The sequence below is a fragment of the Solanum dulcamara genome, chromosome 7 (genome assembly GCF_947179165.1).
Source record: "Solanum dulcamara chromosome 7, daSolDulc1.2, whole genome shotgun sequence".
Taxonomy (NCBI): Eukaryota; Viridiplantae; Streptophyta; class Magnoliopsida; order Solanales; family Solanaceae; genus Solanum; species Solanum dulcamara.
Genome location: NC_077243.1, coordinates 59,635,625 through 59,656,756, shown reverse-complemented (window position 1 = coordinate 59,656,756; position 21,132 = coordinate 59,635,625). Strand labels below are relative to the sequence as shown.

Sequence of the window (21,132 nt, the reverse complement as noted above, 5' to 3'; positions counted from 1 at the left end):
AGCCAGCGCTTAAGAGAGCTTGCCATGTCCTATACCAGGTCCTCAAATTCCAAGGACAGAAGGTTCTGTAGGACTTTATACACTTCCAGTAGCATCAGCAGTGGTGCATCTACCACCTATACCACCACTATCTTCCTCTGAGAAAGATCTTAGAGGGGTAGTATAGTTACTCACTTAGTTGGTAGCAGCTCAGTTCCAAGGAAAAAATGGAGCTGCACCTAGAATTATTTGGGGAGAGGCAGCTAGATCCAGAGTACGTGATTTCCTCCATATGAATCTCCCAGTGTTCACTGGATCTAGTGTGACAGAGAACCCACAATAGTTTACAGATGAAATCAACAAAATTTTTAGGGTCATGCATATCTTAGAGACTAAGGGTTGAATTGGCCTCCTATCAACTGAAAGATGTTACCATTGCATGGTATGAGATGTGGGTGGATTCTAGGGGACCAAATGCTTCCCCAAGAGTTTGGAATGAGTTTTCTAAGGCCTTTATGGAGCACTTTTTGTCATAAGAGCTCAGGGAGTCAAGGGTTGAAAATTTTCTAAACTTTAGACAGAGAAACCTCAGTGTCAGGAAGTATAGCAAGCGGTTTACTCAGTTGGCTATGTTCACTCCTAAGATGGTCAGAACCCAGGATGCAAGGAATCATCGCTTTTTGGTTGGCCTGGAGATTATTTAATTGGCACTTGTGAGGTTTCTACATTAAATTGGGATATGGATATAGCCAGATTGATGGCACACACCCAGTAGACAAAAGACCGCTTACTAAACAGTAGGGCTGAGAGACAAAGAGAACAAAGTAAGAGGGCCATGATGGCAGACATGTTTCAGGGAGGTGATAGAGTTTATTCTAGTAAAGGTCCACAAAGGCAAGCTCAGTCAACAGACCGCTCCACAAATAGTGTCCCAACTCAGTCATCGAGACCTTGATAGGACTAGAGTCAGACTTCGAGGGCACCAGGCCCCGACTATCATAGAGGTGATAGCCAAAGACTACCACCATGACCTACTTGCAGACAGTGTGGTCTGTCTCATTTTGGAGAGTGTCGATTTGGATCTACTGCTTGCTATAGGTATGGAGTTGAGGGTCATAAGATGAGTGATTGTCCTAGGCTTGGACCTGTGGGTAGAGGTGATAGACCACAGTATACTGGCTTGGTAGGAGAATCCTCATCATCAGCACCTTCTTTGTCGCATGGTCCTCAATCATCAGCAGGTAGGTCTTTAGGCAGAGGCAGAGGATCTGGTTCGAGAGCTAGCCTAATCTGCATATATGCACTAGTCGGTCGGCAGGATTCTAAGGCATCTCCAAATGTGGTTACAGGTACCTTATCTATTTTATCTCATGACATATATGCATTAATATACCCAGGGGATACCCTATCATATGTTACTCCATTCATTGCTAAGAACTTTGGAGTGGAGCTAAAGTTGTTAGGTGATCCATTTGCAGTATCAACTCTAGTAGGATAATCTATTATAGCTAGAAGGATCTATTATTGGTGCATTGGAAAATTTAATAGAGCTAGAAATGGTTGATTTTGATATCATAATGTGCATGGATTGGTTGTCTTCATGTTATGCTACAGTTGATTTTTGATCTAAGATTGCTCGATTCTATTTCACAGGTGAACCAGTTTTGGAGTGGAAAAGAAATTCTTTGATGCCTAGAGGAAGGTTTATTTCCTATCTTAAGGCACAATATCTTATAGAGAAAGGGTGTTTATATCACCTGGTCCAAGTAAGAGACAGAAAAAGGGTGTTTATATCACCTGGTCTAAGTAAGAGACCTTTAAGTTGAGAAGCAGATGCCAACAATTCAATATGTGCCCATTGTGAATGAATATCGGGATGTGTATCCTTATGAACTTCCTGGATTACCTCCAATCAGAGAGATTGATTTTGGTATCGACGTAGATCTTGGTACCCAACCTATATTAATTCAACCTTATAGAATGGTGCCAGCTGAAATAGTTAAAGGAGCAGTTGAAAGATTTACTTGACAAATGTTTTATTCGCCCCAGCATATCGCCTTGAGGTGCTCCAGTACTATTTGTATGCAAGAAAGATGGCATCATGGGAATGTGTATAGATTACAGGCAATTGAATAAAGTGACAATAAATAACAAATACCCCTTTCCAAGGATAGATGATTTATTTGATCAATTGCAAGGACCTAATGTTTTTCAAAGATTGACTTAAGATCTGGATACCATCAACTAAAGATTCGGGAAGTAGATATTTCCAAAATAGCCTTCTGGATAAGATATGGGAACTTAGAGTCCCTCTTCATATCATTTGGACTAACAAATGCCCCAGCAGCCTTCATGAATATGATGAGTAGGGTTTTCAAACCCTTTCTTGATTTGTACGTGATTGTATTTGTAAATAATATCTTGATATATTCACGTGATGCCGCAGAACGTACAAATCATCTTAGATTATTCCTACAAACACTCAAAGAGCACCAATTTATGCCAAGTTTTCTAAATGTGAGTTCTAGATGAACTTAGTGACTTTTCTCGATCATGTGGTATCTGGTGAAGGCATTAGTGTAGACTTGCAGAAGATTGAGGTTGTGAAGAGTTGTCCTCGACCTACTACTTCGACAAAGGTGCGTAGTTTATTATGGCTAGCTGGCTATTATCGAAGATTTGTAGAGGGTTTCTCCTCTACTTCTGCCCCATTGACTAAGCTAACGCAGAAGGTAGTTAAGTTTCAATGTTCAGACACTTGTGAAAGAAGCTTCTAAGAGCTTAAAGATAAATTGACTACGGCGCCAATATTGGTCTTACCAGAGGGTACATAAGGGTATGCAGTTTATTGTGATGCTTCAGGAGTTGGCCTAGGGTGCATCTTGATGCAGCATGGGAAGGTTATAAAATATGTTTCTCCACAATTGAAGAAACATGAACAAAACTATCCAACTCTTAATTGGGAGCTTGCAGCAGTTGCATTTGCTCTTAGATTTGGCGTCACTATTTTTATGGGGTACATGTTGATATATTTACACATCATAAGAGTCTCTATATCTCTTCAAGCAAAAAGAGTTGAATTTGAGGCAAGGAAGGTGGTTAGAATTGCTGAAGGACTACGATGTAAACATTCTATACCATCCAGAAAAAGCTAACGTGGTAGCAGATGCACTCAGTCGACTATCTATGGGAAGCCTAGTACATTTATCACAAGTACAACAAGTAGTATGAGATGTTCACAGATTGGCCAGCCTATCCGAAGATGGAGGCATAGTGGTGCAAAATACTGATGAGTCATCATTAGTGGCATTGGTGAAAGTAAAACAATATGATGATCCTTTATTGCTCCAGTATCCAGAAGGAATTCGAAAACACCGAATTACTACATTTGTGGCACCTTGAGATGCCAAGGCAGACTGTGTGTTCCTAATATAAATGGGTTGAGGCAACAAATTATGGATGAAGCACATTATTCTCAATACTCAATTCATCCGAGCTTTACAAAGATGTATCATGACCTTAAGGACGTCTACTGATGGAATGACATGAACAAAAATATAGCGGAGTATATGGCATAGTGCTCCAATTGCCAATAAGTTCTTTTGATGCAGCTCCTCATTCGAGCCACTCCTAGTGTGTGCCTGATCATCCGTAAATGTACCAGATTCGAATTATGGTGAGCTCTCGGCGTTCAGAGACTTTCTTCTTTTTATCTTTTGTACTGACTTGCACTTTTATTTTCGGACAGTCAGTTCTGTATTGTATATATATTTTTAGTTTTTGTATAGGTGACACCAGGTTCGGGATTTGGTCTTGCATCAGTTCGTCATTTTTGGGCCTTTTGTATCGTATTTACATATCTATACATTGGACCGATCTCTTTTTTTATACTATTCCTGCTTCCGCCTTCTTATGTCATTACCTATTTATTTAAATTGATGTTGGACTTCTATATTTTTAATTAGGTTGGCTTGCCTATTGGGAGTTATAGTAGGCTCCATCAAGGACCGAATTCGAATCGTGACAACAAGCCACCATGATATACGATGAAACCCCATGAGTGCCGCCCAAACTTTTGTCCTCTCTCCACTAATCTCTCTTTGTCAGCGCCGACGAGAACAAGGCAACAGCCGTCGCAACTCCCTTCCCTCCCTCCGTTCTCTCCCTCATCACCGTCGACTTTCACACATCAGTGGAACCCCATGAAAATCAGCAAAATCCGACCAAATCACCAACCACTTCGGAGAAAAGCTCTGCACATAAGCTTCAAAGGCTCCCTATCATAAGGTCGCTTTATGAATTTGTCCATGGTATAATTCTTCGGTGATTTTATTGTGTGTTCGATTAATTGTCCCTCACTCTAGATTCATGATTCTGCCATACAAGATTGGTTTAGGTTTGGTGTTAAGTTTGCTTAATATTTATCAAATTCCTCCTATTCAAAATAAAATCCCCAAATGTAATTCTGTGTGATTGCTGATTTTTGCTCATAACAGCTTATTACTTGTTAATTCTGAGTAAGCTAGCCGGCCGGTGGGAGCGAGAAGTTTGGGATATGTTTGGTAAGGATTTTAGAATCATAGGGAATTTTGCCTAATGAATTGGTATCTGTAGAACCTTGGTTAGCTACAGCAGATATGAAGAAGCTTGATATGATATTTCTACTGATTAACTGATGTGATAAATGCTTGATTACTTGATTTTAAGCACAATATTGATATCTCCTGGTCTGATTTTACATGTTTTGACTCACTGTTAACCTTTTCTAGTTGACAATGTGTGGTCACTTAACTATTCTTAGCAAGCTATAAAGTATTTAAGTTAAATTTTGTATAACTCGTTGCTTTCCTTTAATCTGAGCTCCTTGTTACTTGCTTTATCTTTGGTAAACATCAATTTAGTCTTATAATTTATTGACTTGATTATCTTACTCGCCTATTTATAGTAAATATGAATTTAATTGATTCAACTAATCCATGCAAGTAAAGTTCATCAATTAGCTCCCTTCTTCAAACAGACTTGATTGTTCAAGTTCTTTATGGTAAATTTCACATTTTCTTCCTTGGCTCATACAGATTTCTAGTTGTTTTTATGATAAACTTTGATATAGTAAAAGTCTATATATATTACTTTGTGGCCTGAATAGTTGGGATCCCTTTTTTTAGTTTATGGCAAATTCGATTCAATCTCTACTCAATTGATTCTTCTCACCTGATTAAAGAAAATAATCTTACTGAATGATTGATTTTCTTTTTATAGAATATTTCTCTCCCATGACTGACTCTATATTTTTTACTATATAATCTACATATTTTGGACACACTTGACATCACTGGATACCCACTAGAAATTGATACACTTCACATATTTTACACCATTGGAATAAAAAGACACTTGGCTATGGTTGGGCATCACTGATCACTGGGAAGAAAACTTTTTACTCACTTTTCCACATGACTTTTACACCTTGATGAATACAAGCTCTAGCATTTTGGCCTACTTTTGAGTTCTATCTCTTTGTTGTTGGCCTGCCTCGATCTAAAACAAATTTACTTTGACACAAGTACTGCTCGGAATTCTTGAGATTCTAGTGAACTTGACGTGTTAAAAATTGGATGTTGATTTTACAAACTCGAATTACTATTTTTCTGTTGCGATTGGACTTTCTGGATCTCTTATTATTAATCTACATTCAACCGCTTAGTTCTCTTAAATGACACATTTAATAATGTGTTAGTTCCATGCATCTTTAAATTTTGTATTATTTGAGCATTTAAAAAACTCGAATGCCTTAAGCATTCTATGGAAGACGTCCAGGTCAGTTTTCAAACTCAATCTCTCTCTGTATGAAATAGTTGCTTATCTTGATAATTACATTCTCTTCTTTGTTTGCTTATAAACATTATAATATATATCTTGTATTCTCGTATAGTGGTCGTTTGTGTTCTCTTTATATTTGTTAGGGATTGAACATAAAGTTCAAGACACGGAGAAGAGTTTGCCTGGGTCGGGAAAAGATCTGGATAGTTTTTCTTTGTTTAATTTTGTTAATAGTTTATGTTCAACTATTTCTTTTCATTTTGATTAGGAATAATTTTGTATCTATCGCTATATATAATAAAATAAATTACGGGGCTTCTACTATTTAAGGGGGAGGAAAAATCTACGTGCTACTTGTTTTACTTTGACAGAATTTGTGTGTGCGCGCTATATAAATATGCCTATAGGAGTTAACTAATCTTAGTCATTAAAATCGTGTCTTTATCATCATGCTTAGAATTAATTTTTAATTGTAATTAAAGGACATTTTCACATGCTCTATCTATCTAAATAAAGGAATTCTGCCTATTGTTATTATCATTGCTTAATTATCTATATTGTTATGTGTCTAAAATGTGCTATCTAACTTTAACCTTTTTAAAAAAAAACACCCACCTATATTGTTATGTCGGAAAAAGACAATTTAAAATTAATTTCAATATTATAGAGAGAAATCAATTTTAGAAAAGAAGAGTTGTCACTTAATTTTTTAAAGAAATTAAGAAAACTTAATTTAAAAGACTCTAACAAATTTAAGTCTTTAAAATTCAGAGAAAAAGGTACAAGGTTCTTACCTCTACTTTGAGAAGGTGTTAAGCATTTAAAGTAGCCGCTAACACGCGGTTATCCGTCGATTTAAAAAATTATTTGCCTAACTTTTAAAAATATTAATTTAAAAGGAAATGAAGACTTTAAAATTATATTTTAGAAAAAATGATCAAACTTAAACATATAAAAAAAGTAAAAATTTTATCAAATGACTAAGTAAAGGTAGAAAATCATTTAAAGAGTAAATTAACAATTAATTTATCTTTATGGGAATCTAATTAAACTAAAATAAATTAAAATTAATATCTAAGCAAGCATAAATAACATAAGCAAATAAATTATTACACTCCGAATCAATATAAATAAACAATAAATAACACATCAAAATATGGCCTGACATTTAGTTTCTGTACGTCTGAACTAAGTTGTTGGGTCATCTGCATTTTGGGCCTTAAGTACAATTTCATTGTATATCGCAGTTGTATATACACTATATATTAGACTGTATATACATTGTATATAGTGTATATAATATTTTTTTTGTATATTGAACTGTTTACAAAGTGTATACCACCTATTTGTTCTCTGTATTTGATGTATATCACTGCATATTAGACTATACATATATTATGTATATCAGTGTATACAACATTGTTTTCTTGCTTATCGAACTGTATAGGTAGTATATCAGTATATACGACACTGTTTTCCATCTATATTCCGTGTATACAACTCAATATCAATATTCAAACCATGAATATTAGCTTCTTTTCCATTTATCAACTTTCCAGTAATTTGAGTAAGATGATGGGAGACTCAAAACTCAACAATATGCAAGGATGAATTTCAAAGAGGGACTCAAATCGATATGACATGCACCAAAATAAAATTACATAAGCATCTACTCATTTTAAGTTAAATCAAGGTATCATGATATGTTAAGGTATCAAATTGATGGGCATCCTAGAGGTGACAAACAATATATATTATATGTAGACAAAGAAAAGGAAAGAAGAAATATATTCAATTAACTCAAGGACACGGAATTAATATATACGTTATACTAACTCAAATTTTAAAGAAAGAATTAAATCAATTAGGCAATTAAAGTTCTAATTAAATAATAACTTAAACATATTTTTATTATCTAAATCATGTTAAAAGAAGAAATTGAACAATGAAAATTTATATTGTCAAAGAAAATTACTTGAAAAAATAATGAACAAAACTAAGTGCTTTCATGAAATAATCCTAACACATTCTAGCTAATTAATCCTAATACATGCTAACTATAAGAAATTTCTATCATTAATCTAATTATTCTTAATACATGCTAAAAAAAACTACGAATCAACTAAATATAAAATATGAAATAATTAAATAAAGTAAAGTTAAAAAAAGATTTTACCTCTTTCCGAGCAGCAAGATTGAAGATGATGAGCTGAAGACGACTTCACAACCACACAAGAGCTTGACGGAACTCCAATCCATAAAAAGAAAAACTAGAAAATTTAGACTCGAACTTTTGTGGGTTCGACGTTATAAGAAAATCGACTTCAATCTCATATTTTCCTCGAAGAAAAATATAGATTGAAAGCTAAAAATTTTCACAACTTTTAGGCTGGGGACAAGAGTCCAAAATCCTAGTCAAGTTAAGAAAATTTCTAACTTTGGGTGGCTAAAAAATATCTCAGTTCTTCCTCCTTCTTAATGAGAATATGAACTTTTATATAAGCTCTAAAAAACCCAAATTCTTCATGCATTTTCGATGTGGAGAATGAGATTATTTTTTTTTAGAAAAAACCAAAAGTTGTAAAAATACAAACTATAATTAAACTAACCTAACTAACATTGTATTTAGTAAAAATAAAATCTTTTGAGATGATTTTCGAATAACCACATAAATAGTAATCAAAGATATAGTTATATAGAGATATGTATATTATACCAAAATTTATAAAAAGGATTAAAAAAATAGTTAAGAATAACATGAAAATATCTTCTTCTTTTTTATAAAAGCTAATTATTTCAAAAAATAGAAATTTAAAGAAACTCGATAAGCTAATTTGCGTTATGGAGGGTCAAAATTGGGTGTCAACATGTATGTAATAAGTAATTTGTCTAATTTTCGCTTGTTTTGTTCACCAATTATTATGTTATTAAACGTTCATGTTTAATAATCAATTTCGCGGTAGAATGTGTTTGCTTAGAAATTATGTCTATAAGTATCATGTAATAAATCTAGCATGTTAACTATTAGATACCATATTCGTAGGACTTAATAAATATTGTCTCTATGTTATAGAAATCATGTTCATAGACCTCTAAATATTGTTAGCATGATCATGTCTATAGGTTTTACATAATAATTTTGACATATTAATCATTTAGATATCATGTTCATAGGATTCAAATTAATTATTTAGCATGTTAATATATATAAAACCATGCCTATAGAATTTTAAATAAATTTTCAGCATGTTGTTTTTAACTAGAAATCATGCTCATAGAATTCTATAAATATTTTTAGCATGTCAACTATTTAGATATTATCTTTAGACCCTTGTCAATTTATTTTTAGTATGCTAATTAAATAAATAACATTTTAATAGCTTTTTTTATAAATATTTTTAGTGCATCGTTTTATATATAAATCATGTCCATAGATGTTAATAAATATTTTGGCATACTAATTAGAAAACATATTCATAGATCTCATAAAAGTTTTCAGCATGTTAATAATTAAAATTGGCAAAATGTTTTTCTTTTATTACAAGTAGTTCAATAATTAAAATTGTTCTCATACATCTAATAATAGAACTATGCTCCCATGTTCTTCAAGTTTCGTATCATTCTTTATACGTCTGATTATGCGTGCACACACATATTTCTTCTATGATCCTTCACAAAACTTATATGTGTTTTCAAGCATGCTAATTAATCAAATTAGAGGCCTATTTGAGATCTTATGTACTAAATGCTCGTCCTAGATGTTTTGCCTGATGAAGTGTCTATCTAGGAGCCTTAAGATTTTTCTTTAAGTCTAGAACCTATCCTAATAGTAAGTCCAACGCCTCTTGGACATTATGTTGGGACGCTAAGCACCTTTTAGGATGATAGTATTATTTACTTTTAGATCGTTCTTAGACTAATAATAAATGAACCTAGGAGGGGTAGGGATAGATAGGCCCTTCGAAAATGATGTAAGGTGACCCGAGCATAAAAATGACAAACTTCGTATTTTTCTTCCGTTAATAAGTTGGGCGCTGATCCGAGTAGAATGAATCTAATTTAGTTTTTAAATCCTTTAATTCTTTAAATTATTTGGGTAGCTTAGCTTAATTAATCAAAAAATATTTTTTTCTTATATTTAATTGTGCAACTTCTGTCTTCTCGCTTGTCTATTTTATTTACATGTCATATTAGTTAATGTTTAATTTAACTTGTTTTATATTAAAATTATTATATATTCTTTATCACCTTAAGGCTTTCATTAGTTAATTAAAATGAATAAAAGACCTTTATTTGCTATATTTTTAAACCCTCCACCCCACATAATTTATAAGATTCGTCCGGGATCAGCTTTTGTGGACCTCGAAAGGTGCCTAACACCTTCGTTTTGAGGTAATTTAAACCTTTACCCATTTTTTGATTGCGTCGACCTTTCTAATTTAATTTTCTTTTATAGTATAGAATAGAATGGTGCCCTAACGCGTCTTTAATTTATTAGGTGGCAACTCTTCTCTTCTTTAAATCCTTAAAAGAGTTGTCACATTGTTGCAATCCCATTTTGAGAAAAATGGGGTGCAATAGTTATTTGACTTTAATATATGAGTTGGTTTTCATTTAGGTATATACACGAGAGAATGATGCTAATGACATGGTTAGGGTTTAAGTTAATGGTGGGATATTGAATCCTAATTTTCTATGAAGTGTTAGGACAATGGGGTAATGTGTAAATGGGAGAATGTAAGGTGTGATATATTGATATATGTTGTTCTTGCTGATTTTGTGAGAGTTATGTGAATTTAACTCACGTTGGGCTATGGTGCCTATTAGTACGTGTGATGTCCTGATATTACTCTTGTTGCACTTTTTTATTGGTGTAGGTATGTTTCAAGTTGTTTGAAGCATGGGCATGGTGGATACGCGTCATCAGCTTTTATCTACTCTTTCCTCAAGTGGAAGTTGGGTTATGTCGGAAAAAAGACGGTTTAAAATTAATTTCAACTTTTTAGAGAAAAATTAATTTTAGAAAAGAGAGTCACCACTTAATTTTTAAGGAAAATCAAGAAACCTTAATTTTAAAGACCCTAACAGATTTAAGTCTAAAAAATTCAGAGAAAAAGGTATGAGGTTCTTATTTCCGCTTTGAGAAGGTGTTAAGCATTCAAAGTGGCCGCTAACGCGCATTTATCCGACGATTTAAAAAATTATTTGACTAACTTTTAAAAATATTAATTTAAGAGAAAACAAACACTTTAAAATAATTTTTTTAGAAAAAATGATCAAACTTAAACATTGAAAATAATAAAGGTAGAAAATCATTTAGAAAGTAAATTAACATGAATTCGTTTATCTTTAGGAAAATCTAATTTAAGTTAAAACAAATTAAAATTAATATCTAAGCAAACATAAATAACATAAAATTATTACAACCCGAATAAATATAAATAAATAATAAATAATACATAAAAATATGGTCCGACACTTAGTTTCTGTACGTCTGGACCAAGTTGTTGGCTCATCTGTGTTTTGGGCCTTAAGCACAATTCCACTATATATCGCAAATGTATATACACTATATATCAGACTATATATATATTGCATACAGTATATACAACATTATTTCTATATATTGAACTATATACCACATGTTTTTTCCCTGTATTTGCTATATATCATTGTATATTAGACTATATATACACTGTATATCAGTATGTACAATATTATTTTCTTGCATATCAGACCGTATAGATACTTTATATCAGTGTATATGACATTGTTTTCCACCTGTATTTTGTGTATACATTCCAATATCAATATTCAAATGATAAATATTAGGTTCATTTTCATGTATCAACTTTTCAGCAATTTAAGCAAAAGATGATGAGAGACTCAAAACTCAACAATATGCAAGAATGGAGTCCAAAGATGGACTCAAATCGATATCGCATGCACCCAAAATAAAATTACATAAGCATCTACTCATTTTAAGTTAAATCAAGGTATCATGATATGTTAAGGTATCAAATTGATGGGCATCCTAGAGGTGACAAACAATATATATTATATGTAGACAAAGAAAAGGAAAGAAGAAATATATTCAAGTAACTAAAGGACACGGAATTAATATATACGCTATACAAACTCAAATTTTAAAGAAAAAATTAAATCAATTAGGTCATGAAAGTTCTAACTAAATAATAACTTAAACATATTTTTATTATCTAAATCATGTTAAAAGAAGAAATTGAAAATATGAAAATCTATAATGTCAAAGAAAACTACTTGAAAAAATAATGAACAAAACTAAGTGCTTTTATTAAATAATCATAACACAAGCTAGCTAATTAATCTAACAAATGCTAACTATAAGGAATTTTTATCATTAATCTAACTATTCTTAATCCATGCTAAAAAAAGACTACGAATCAACTAAATTTAAAACATGAAATAATTAAATAAAATAAAGCTGAGAAAATATTTTATCTCTTTTCGGATAGCGAGAGTGAAGACGACGAGCGGAAGACGACTTTACAACCACCCAAGAGATTGACGGAACTTCAATCCACAAAAAGAAAAACTGAAAATTTATACTCGAACCTTCGTGGGTTCGACATTATAAGAACTCCTTTCTTAGCCTAAATTTCGACTTCAATCTCCTATTTTCCTCGAAGAAAAATATAGATTGAAAGCTAGAAATTTTTACAACTTTTAGGCTGGGGACAAGAGTCCAAAATCCTATCCAAGTTAAGAAAATTTCTAAATTTGGGGTGGCTAAAAAACCTCTCACTTCTTCCTCCTCCTTAATGAGAATATGAGCATGTATATAGACTCCAAAAACCTCGAATTCCTCAAGGTTTTTCGATGTGGAGATTGAATTTATTTTTTTAGAAAAAACTAAAAATTTTAAAAATACAAACTATAATTAAACTAACCTAACTAACATTGTATTTAGTTTAAAATAAAATCTTTTTGAGATGATTTTCAAATAACCACATAATTAGTAATCAAAGATGTAATTATATAGAAATATGTATATTATACTAAAATTTATAAAAAGATTAAAATAGTTAAGAATAACATAAAAATATCTTTGTTTTTATAAAAGCTAATTATTTCAAAAATATTCGAAATTCAAAAAAACTCGATAGCTAATTTGCGTTGTGAAGGGTCAAAATTAGGTGTCAACAGGTGTTCATTTCTTTGGATAGGTTCAATAGAAGAGATCTTGAATAAAGAAAATTGACAAATTCAATTTTGACCGACTCCATCTTCATCTTTCTGAAATGGGCAAGTATGGATTTTTGAATTATGGATAGACCCTGAAATACCCATACGCCTTTCGATAGGATCGTGGTTTACAGTGGTGGAAGTTGTTCCTCAGCTCGTGTCCTATGAGCTTGATATTCATCTTCGGACTGTGTCCAATTCGCTGCTAAGAAAAGGTTCCACGTTGTGCTGCATCCTCTTTTATGTCGTTCGCACTTTCTTTCATCCTCTTTGCATGTTGAAAATCTTCATTGATCCATTGGTAGTATAATGCTGCTCTATCAGTAGGATGGTGATCCATTGATAAGATACTTGGCAAAATAAATGCATGTCCATCGGTAGGACGAATAAAGATGCTTCATCTGTAGGATAATGTTGCTCCATCGATAAGAGGGTGATCCATTAATAGGATATTCGGCAAGATAATTATATGTCCATCAGTATGATGTATGAAGATCCATTGATAAGATATAAATGTGTGTCTATCGATAGAACAAATAAAAATCCATTGGTAGGATATGCTGGTCCATTGATAGGATGAATGATGATCCATTGGTAGGATAATGTTGCATATCCATCGATAGGATGAATGAAGGTGATTCATCGGCAGGATATGATGCATGTCCATTGGTAGGACGAATGAAGGTGATCGTTCAGTAAGATATTTTGGCAAAATAATTGTCTGTCCATCGATAGGACGAATGAAGATCCATTAATAGGATATAAATGTGTGTCCATCGATAGGACGAATGAAGATTCATAAGTAGGATATGTTGGTCCATCGATATGACAAATAATGATCTATTGGTAGGATGATGTTGCATGTCCATCGATAGGATGAATGAAGGTGATCCATCGATAGGATACATATTGCTTCATCGGTAGGATAATGATCCATTGGCAAGTTGCCCTTCAATTCTTCTCTGATATTTGATGCGTCTTACGTATGCCCTTCAGGCGTTTGTAATGCTTGAAAATGCTAATGTTTCTCTTTGATGAGATCGATATACAATGGCCCTCTCGGCAAATAATTACGCAAATATCATTCTCTTGGATGATTTGAATGATGCACGACCATCTTGGAAATGCAATGTAATGAAATATCCCTCTCGGCAAATAAATATATAAATGTCATCCTCTTGGATGATTTGAATGATGCATGACCATTTTGTCAATTCAATGTAATGAAATGGCCTTCTCGGCAATGCAATGTAATGAAATGTCCCTCTCAGCAAATAAATATGCAAATGTCATCCTCTTGGATGATTTGAATGATGCACAACCCTCTTGGCAATGAAATGTAATGAAATGGCCCTCTGAGCAATGAATATGACAATGGCCCTCTTGGGAATAAATATGATAATGGCCCTTTTGGCAATGATATGATAATAATGATGTCCCACTCGGCAATGAATATGCAATGTCATCCTCTTGGATGATTTGAATGATGCATGACCTTCTTGGTAATGCAACGTAATAAAATGGTTCTCTTGGAAATAATATTACTACTTTCGGTAATATAATATGAATGGACCTCTTGGTAATAATGCTAGCACTTTCGGTAATATAATATGAATGACCCTCTTGGCAAATGAAAAGGTAAATGTCATCCTCTTGGATTAGTTGAATGATTGTCCACTCTAATAAGGTAGATGGCTCGATGTTTCTCCACTATAACGAGGTAGATAGCTCGATGTTTGTCCACTATAACGAGGTGGATGGCTCGATGATTATGAAAGTATCGTCCTCTCGATGCTTTCATATGTTCCTTTATTTTTTCTCTTCAACAATTTGTGTTCTTTGGGACTCATGTCTTTGATGGAAGTTTATACGACTCATCGGTGGCTCGCATCTTGAATTTGTGGTCGCTCCACTCTAGCAATGTTGGAGATCATTTAAAGTTGACTTCGAACTTCTAACAATTCTTGATGAAATTTTTGAGATCTTCCTCAAAAATTATGTCCAGTTAGATCTCTTGACAAATCTCGAGCTGCTAAAAAAAGAATTTTGACATTCTTGTGGAATTTTTGAGATCTATCCCAGTTAGGGGTGCTTATCGGGCGGATCGGATGGATTATTATGCTTAATGGTTTGACTCAACGGTTATCGACTTTTAAAAGTACTAGTTCGCTAGCCAACCTATAAGATATCGGTTGGTTCGGTATCGAATTAGCAATTATGGAACGATTATTGAGCGGTGTATTGGTGGTATGATAACATGTAAAATTTCTGTCATTTACTTCAATTCCCCTTCTCAACAGGCATGCACAATGTAAGAAGTTAGGTAAGCAGATATGTCATATGTGAACCCGCCACTTAAACTTCACACTTTCACAGTATATTCATATATAGCTAGTTAGCTATAGGCCTACAGCCACCATGGTAGTCAAGAAGAGTACACGGTACACACAACTTAACACTACATTGAGCTTTGAAGATTAAAGAAAATAAATTGCATAAACAAGAAAATTCCCATATTGCATCCACAGCTTTCTACTCGTCTTTCTTTTCTTGTGGAAGCACATTCTTCTCCAGTTCTCCCGCATTCAACAAATGAATACAAATCATATTAAATCAAACAATTCTCAAATGTCTACACCTGCTTCCAATTAGATAATGGAGATGCTTTTGTAAAGGAGTTCAAGTATCTCAGGGCAAATGTCAATGATACTGGCTTATTCATCTCTATAACTGTGGCTTCTTCAGGCTGCCAATTTGAAACAAATAAGTCATACATCAACTTATAGCAAGAATCAAACAAGAAAAATAAATGCGATAACCAAAAACAATCTACCTTGTCAACAGTTGTATTTTGCCTGCAAACAATATTAGCATTATCAATGTCACCTCTGGTTGAGAATTTTACACCTTCCTTTGTCATCGAAATAACAACTGCAACAATCAATTGAAACAAAAGTTAATGTTTAGTTAACATTATACAACTTACTAAAGCCACAGTTATCATGAGAGGCAAATTACACTTGTATCTCCAATGCAGCTAAGGTCTTTGCAAATTCTACCAAACTCAGTCGAAGGCATTCTAACAATAGGATGGTACTATTCTTCAGGAATCCCAAGATGCTCACTGTCAATGTCCATTAGCTTCATCTCAAAATTAACAATCTTGTCTTGGGCTGTGATACATTACATAATAACAGAAACTGAATCCAAAACATAAAATCAGCTTAACACATGACTCAGTCTCAATTTCTTGAATTAACACCATTATACAAATTTCAAACTAGTTTAGTACTTAGTTTTGGCATCATAGGAAAAAGAGCTAAACCCTTCGTGATTTCTATATTTTTGAAGCATTGAAGAAAGAGATCACAGAGGTGTAAACTTACATTTAGCTGTTCGGTGATGGTGTCCTGCTGATTCACTGGAGCTAATATTACACCTCTTGTCCCGGACTTCGCTTTCAATTTGGCAAAGGAATTATGCGTCATCATCCAAGAGTACCGATTAAACGACAATCCTTTCACCTACAATTATTCATACATTTAATAGTTTAACTTCAACACCACATCAGGTCGCTTGAAAATATGACAGTTATAGATAATCTAGGGGTATACACAACTACCTACAACACAAGTAAATGTGAAAAAAAAATTCAAAATCTGTTAGAAAATGCACCTTTGAAAAAGGATTGATGGCTGAAGTCGAGTACAATGCGGACGTGTAATGACCTTGAGGGTGATTTTTGTAAATTTGTACAAAACACGCGTGAACAGTAACACGCGTGAACAGTAACTTTTTGGGCAGAAAATGCCCCTTTCTTCTCATTTCAATATTTTTCAACATTTGTTTGAGTTCTTGAACTCCTTGAGGTGATTTGAGAAGAGATTTTCGAGGCAAAGTGTTGGGTAAGTGATTTTTGACCTAAAACCTTCCTTTTTCATTAAGTTTTTGACGATTTTAACTCTTAAATTTTAGTTTCAAACCCCAAAAATCCTTGTTTCTTCCCTAATCCGAATTTAAGGAAAATTGTGATTTCCAACTCGTTTTGAGCTCTATTTTTATGGGTTTTTCAACCATGAGTTCCTTATTACCAATAGAATGGGATTGTTCAATAAATTTATAGATTTGACCCTTTTCGAAAATAGTTAATTTTTGGACCATTTTACCCCCGGTTCCGAAACCTATCAATATGGGTGTCATTGGACTCCTTGTGACGTGTATGTTTTATTGTTGATAGTGGGTTGTCATTCCGAGCGCTGAATTCGAGAGTTACTTGTCCGGTGGAGGTATTCGAGTGCGGTTTCGGCAATTGAGGTAGGTTTGGCTATCTTTCTTTGAGATTGAGATGGGGTAATTAATCATTCATATGTTATAGACTTTGGGATGGGGTTGTAGTATGAGTTGAGAATGTTATATATATTATGATGTCCGTGTGGAGGCTTATTTATTAATGTGTTGCCGTGACGGGGTTTATTTGTATTACATAGCCCGTGTGAGGGCCTTATTTGTTATCTTATTTGCTTTGAGAGCATGTGAATTATGATTTGCCTAAGAGAGAGGCTTGAGTATATTATTTGACTTGTGATGCTGCCTGAGAGATTGAGTTGGGGTTTTGAGCATACTTGAGTATTGAAATATTGTTGAAAAAGGGGTGAATATTTAAAGGAAAGTGTGTTCTTCCCGTTACTATTTATTGAGGGTGAATATCATGTATAGGTTAAGTTTTGAGAACTTTGAACATTATACCACATGTGAGTTGATTATTACTTCCATGCATATGTGTTTTGATGCATTCATCCTCATTCATCACATCATGAAACATGGGAAGTTGAGAAATATGGAAATTCTTTTTGAGAAAGAAAATGAAACACCTTTAAACCTTTGTATCTTGAGTCCCTGACCGAGGCAGTTTTCCGGTAGGGTAGTGGATGCATTGTGATCCCAACCTTTGTATCTTGAGTCCCTGACCGAGGCAATTTTCCGGCAGGGTAGTGGATGCATTGTGATCCCAACCTTTGTATCTTGAGTCCCTGACCGAGGCAGTTTTCCGGCAGGGTAGTGGATGCATTGTGATCCTAACCTTTGTATCTTGAGTCCCTGACCGAGGCAGTTTTCCGGCAGGGTAGTGGATGCATTGTGATCCCTTGACCACGAGGAGGTGGCAAGGATAATGAGATATTGTGATTGAGTTATATGGTCTGCAAGACCCCCATGTGTCCTGCTTGGTAGCACAGCTCGGCAGGTGTATACGACAGGCTGTGCGACAGTCTTGATTCCACCGTACCACCACATCATTGCATCATCATATTGCATTGCATTGCATTGACATTTGTGCTGCTTGAATTATTTGATTAATTGTGATTATGAGTTGTTATTATACTTTATTCGTGCCACTATATATATAAAATGGCGGCACCGATGCCGAAGTGGGATTTTTCTATATGCAGGTGGAAGCGTTTCTTAGTTTATTTCATAGGTTTGATTAATTCCTTATACTCAGTCAGCTAAAACCTACTGAGTACATGTGAATTGTACTCACCCCTACTTTTGTGTCCCTTTTTGATGCAGATACTAGTCGGGGTACCCCACGTGGCAGTTAATATTCTAGCGGATTGTGTAATTCTCAGATTAGTGGTGAGGTCCCAGAATTCGGATCGTCACTAGTCTATCTTTATTTTTTAGTCTTTTGTATCATTCAGAGACTTATGTTGTATCTTCAGATTCGAACCTTGTATTAGATGCTCTTTATACTTATGACACCAGGTTTTGGGATAATTTCTTCATTGTTTTTTTTTCTTCTTTTTATTTAAATCGTGGCATCACTTTCCCCTTTGGGAGTCTTGTATGAGTTTTATTTTTAGGGTTACACATCAGATTGGGTTTTGAGATGTGTGCCATCATGACCTCAGTTTTTGGGTCGTGACAATTGGTATCAGAGCACTAGGTTCATCGGTCTTATAAGTTAAAGAGCAGGGTGTCTAGTAGAGTCTTGCGGATCGGTACGTAGACGTCCGTACTTATCTTCGAGAGGCTACAAGATACTTAATAGGAGAATTTCTTTCTTTTTACTCCCTTCGTGCGATTTATTCATATCAAGTGTTGTATACCTCTGATCTATTCCTTCTGCGCAGATGGTGAGGACTAGAGCCACAATTACTGAGGGTGAGGCTGCACCTGCTGCTCAAGCCCCAGTACGCGGGCGAGGTAGAGGACGTGGTGGAGTCAGGGGACGAGGCCGAGCAAGGGGAGCGGCACCTGCTCGTGGACGAGCTAGAGAGCTATCACCTGAGCCCATGTATGAGCATGAGGATGACTTAGAGCAGAAGACTGAGGAGGAGAGGCCATCCCAGCCTCCTGTGGTTCCCGATAGTACTCCGATGCTTCAGGAGCTATTGGTTCGATTATTGGCTAGACTGGATGGTGCTCCTACCTCTGGTATTATTTCAGGTACTATAGGTTCTCCTATCACAGTTGGTGCTACACCGCCAGTTCAGGGGCCTAGTGTAGGATTTCAGACTCCTGGTTCATCTTCAATGCCTTCTATTGCACCTCCGAGATTTGCAGCTCCGCCAGTTTCTGCTAATGCTGCCATGTCGGTAGCTGAGTAGAAGAGTTTCGAGAGGTTCATTCGATTGGCACCTCCAAGGTTTGATGGTAAAGCCAGAGAGAAAGCCTATGACTTTTTGACTGAGTGTCAAGATAGGTTGTTCAACCTAGGCATTTTAGAGGCACATGGAGTTGCTTACACTTCATATCAATTTGCGGGAGTGGCCAAAGAATGGTGGAGGTCAGTTCTTGCTCGTAGACCTATTGGTTCTCCTATGATGAGTTGGGAACAGTTTACTGAGGTGTTCCTTGAGAGATTTGTGCCATATAGCCTTCGTGATCAGCGTAGGGATGAGTTTGACAGACTGGAGCAGGGATCCTTATCTGTATCTGAGTACGAGACTCGCTTCCATGAGTTATCTCGTTATGCTATGTCGAGTATTCCCACCGAATTCGAGCGGATTCGCAAACTAGTGAAGGGATTCGCCGGTTATCTCCAGGAGGCTACAGCCTCTCTTATACTGTCTGGGGGTACGTTTCAGAGTATTATTGATCATGCCAGGATGATAGAGAGTATCCGACGTGCTAGACAGGGCGGGGCCAAGAGGTTCCATCGGCAGGGTCAATTCAGCGATCATTCCTCCAAGGGTAGAGAATATTCGGGTTCAGGAACCCATGGTTATCAGGGCAGACCAGTCCAGGCAGCTATTCAGGGTTCTTCGAGCTCCGGAGGTCGTTTTGACACTTCTAGTTATTCCCCACGGAGTTCAGGTCCTCGAGGTTGTTATGTGTGTGATGAGTTTGGGCATAAGGCCCAAGATTGCCCCAAACGTGCTCCTTCTAATGGACGGCCTGGGGCACCAGTTGTTCATTCTATAGATGCTCCAACTATTCGAGGTTCTTCGCAGAATACTAGAGGTGGCACCCATGGTGCTAGGGGTAGAGTACGAGGTGGTGCTCGTGGTGGTTCGCAAGCTAAGGGTGACCGTCAGTTATGCTATGCTATACCGGGTAGATATGAGGCAGAAGCCTCTGATGCAGTTATTACAGGTATTGTTCCAGTTTGCCATCGTTCTGCTTCAGTATTATTTGACCCAGGGTCTACCTATTCTTATGTGTCGACTTATTTTGATGTGGGTATTGATTATGTGAGTGAGTCCCTTATTGTGCCTATTACTATTTCTACCCCAATAGGTGAATCTTTAGTAGTGGATCGGGTATACAAGGGATGTTTGGTGATATTTTCGGGTAGAGAGACCCGTGCAGACTTGATTTTATTAGACATGCTTGATTTTGATGTGATACTGGGTATGGACTGGTTATCTCCTTATCATGCTATATTAGATTGTTATGCAAAGACCGTGACCTTAGCTTATCCCGGTTTACCTAGCTTAGTATGGAAGGGTAATCCGAGTTCATACCCTAAGGGGGTGATATCTTATATTCGTGCTCGTCGCTTGATGGATAAGGGTTGTTTGTCTTATTTGGCTCATGTACGTGATCTCACCACAGAGTCATCTCATATAGAGACTACGAGGGTGGTGAGAGAGTTTATGGATGTAT

At 35.3% G+C, this 21,132-nt stretch overlaps 1 protein-coding gene and 1 long non-coding RNA gene across 3 annotated transcripts; both read left to right on the top strand.

The window, feature by feature from the left end:
• The first annotated feature begins 3,960 nt into the window (after positions 1–3,960).
• On the top strand, positions 3,961–6,123 carry LOC129895291 (uncharacterized). Of its 2 annotated transcripts, none has more exons than XR_008767750.1 (2): positions 3,961–4,266; positions 4,476–6,123. It is a non-coding gene; the product is annotated as an uncharacterized LOC129895291 (long non-coding RNA). The 2 variants fall into 2 exon arrangements; XR_008767751.1 differs by having other exon boundaries at positions 3,961–4,289.
• A 12,353-nt stretch (positions 6,124–18,476) lies between these two features.
• Positions 18,477–19,631, top strand: LOC129894766 (uncharacterized). The gene is made up of 2 exons (XM_055970414.1): positions 18,477–18,657; positions 19,155–19,631. Exons 1-2 carry the CDS (start codon positions 18,586–18,588, stop codon positions 19,629–19,631), a joined length of 549 nt encoding a protein of 182 aa, XP_055826389.1. The 5' UTR covers positions 18,477–18,585.
• Positions 19,632–21,132: the final 1,501 nt, after the last annotated feature.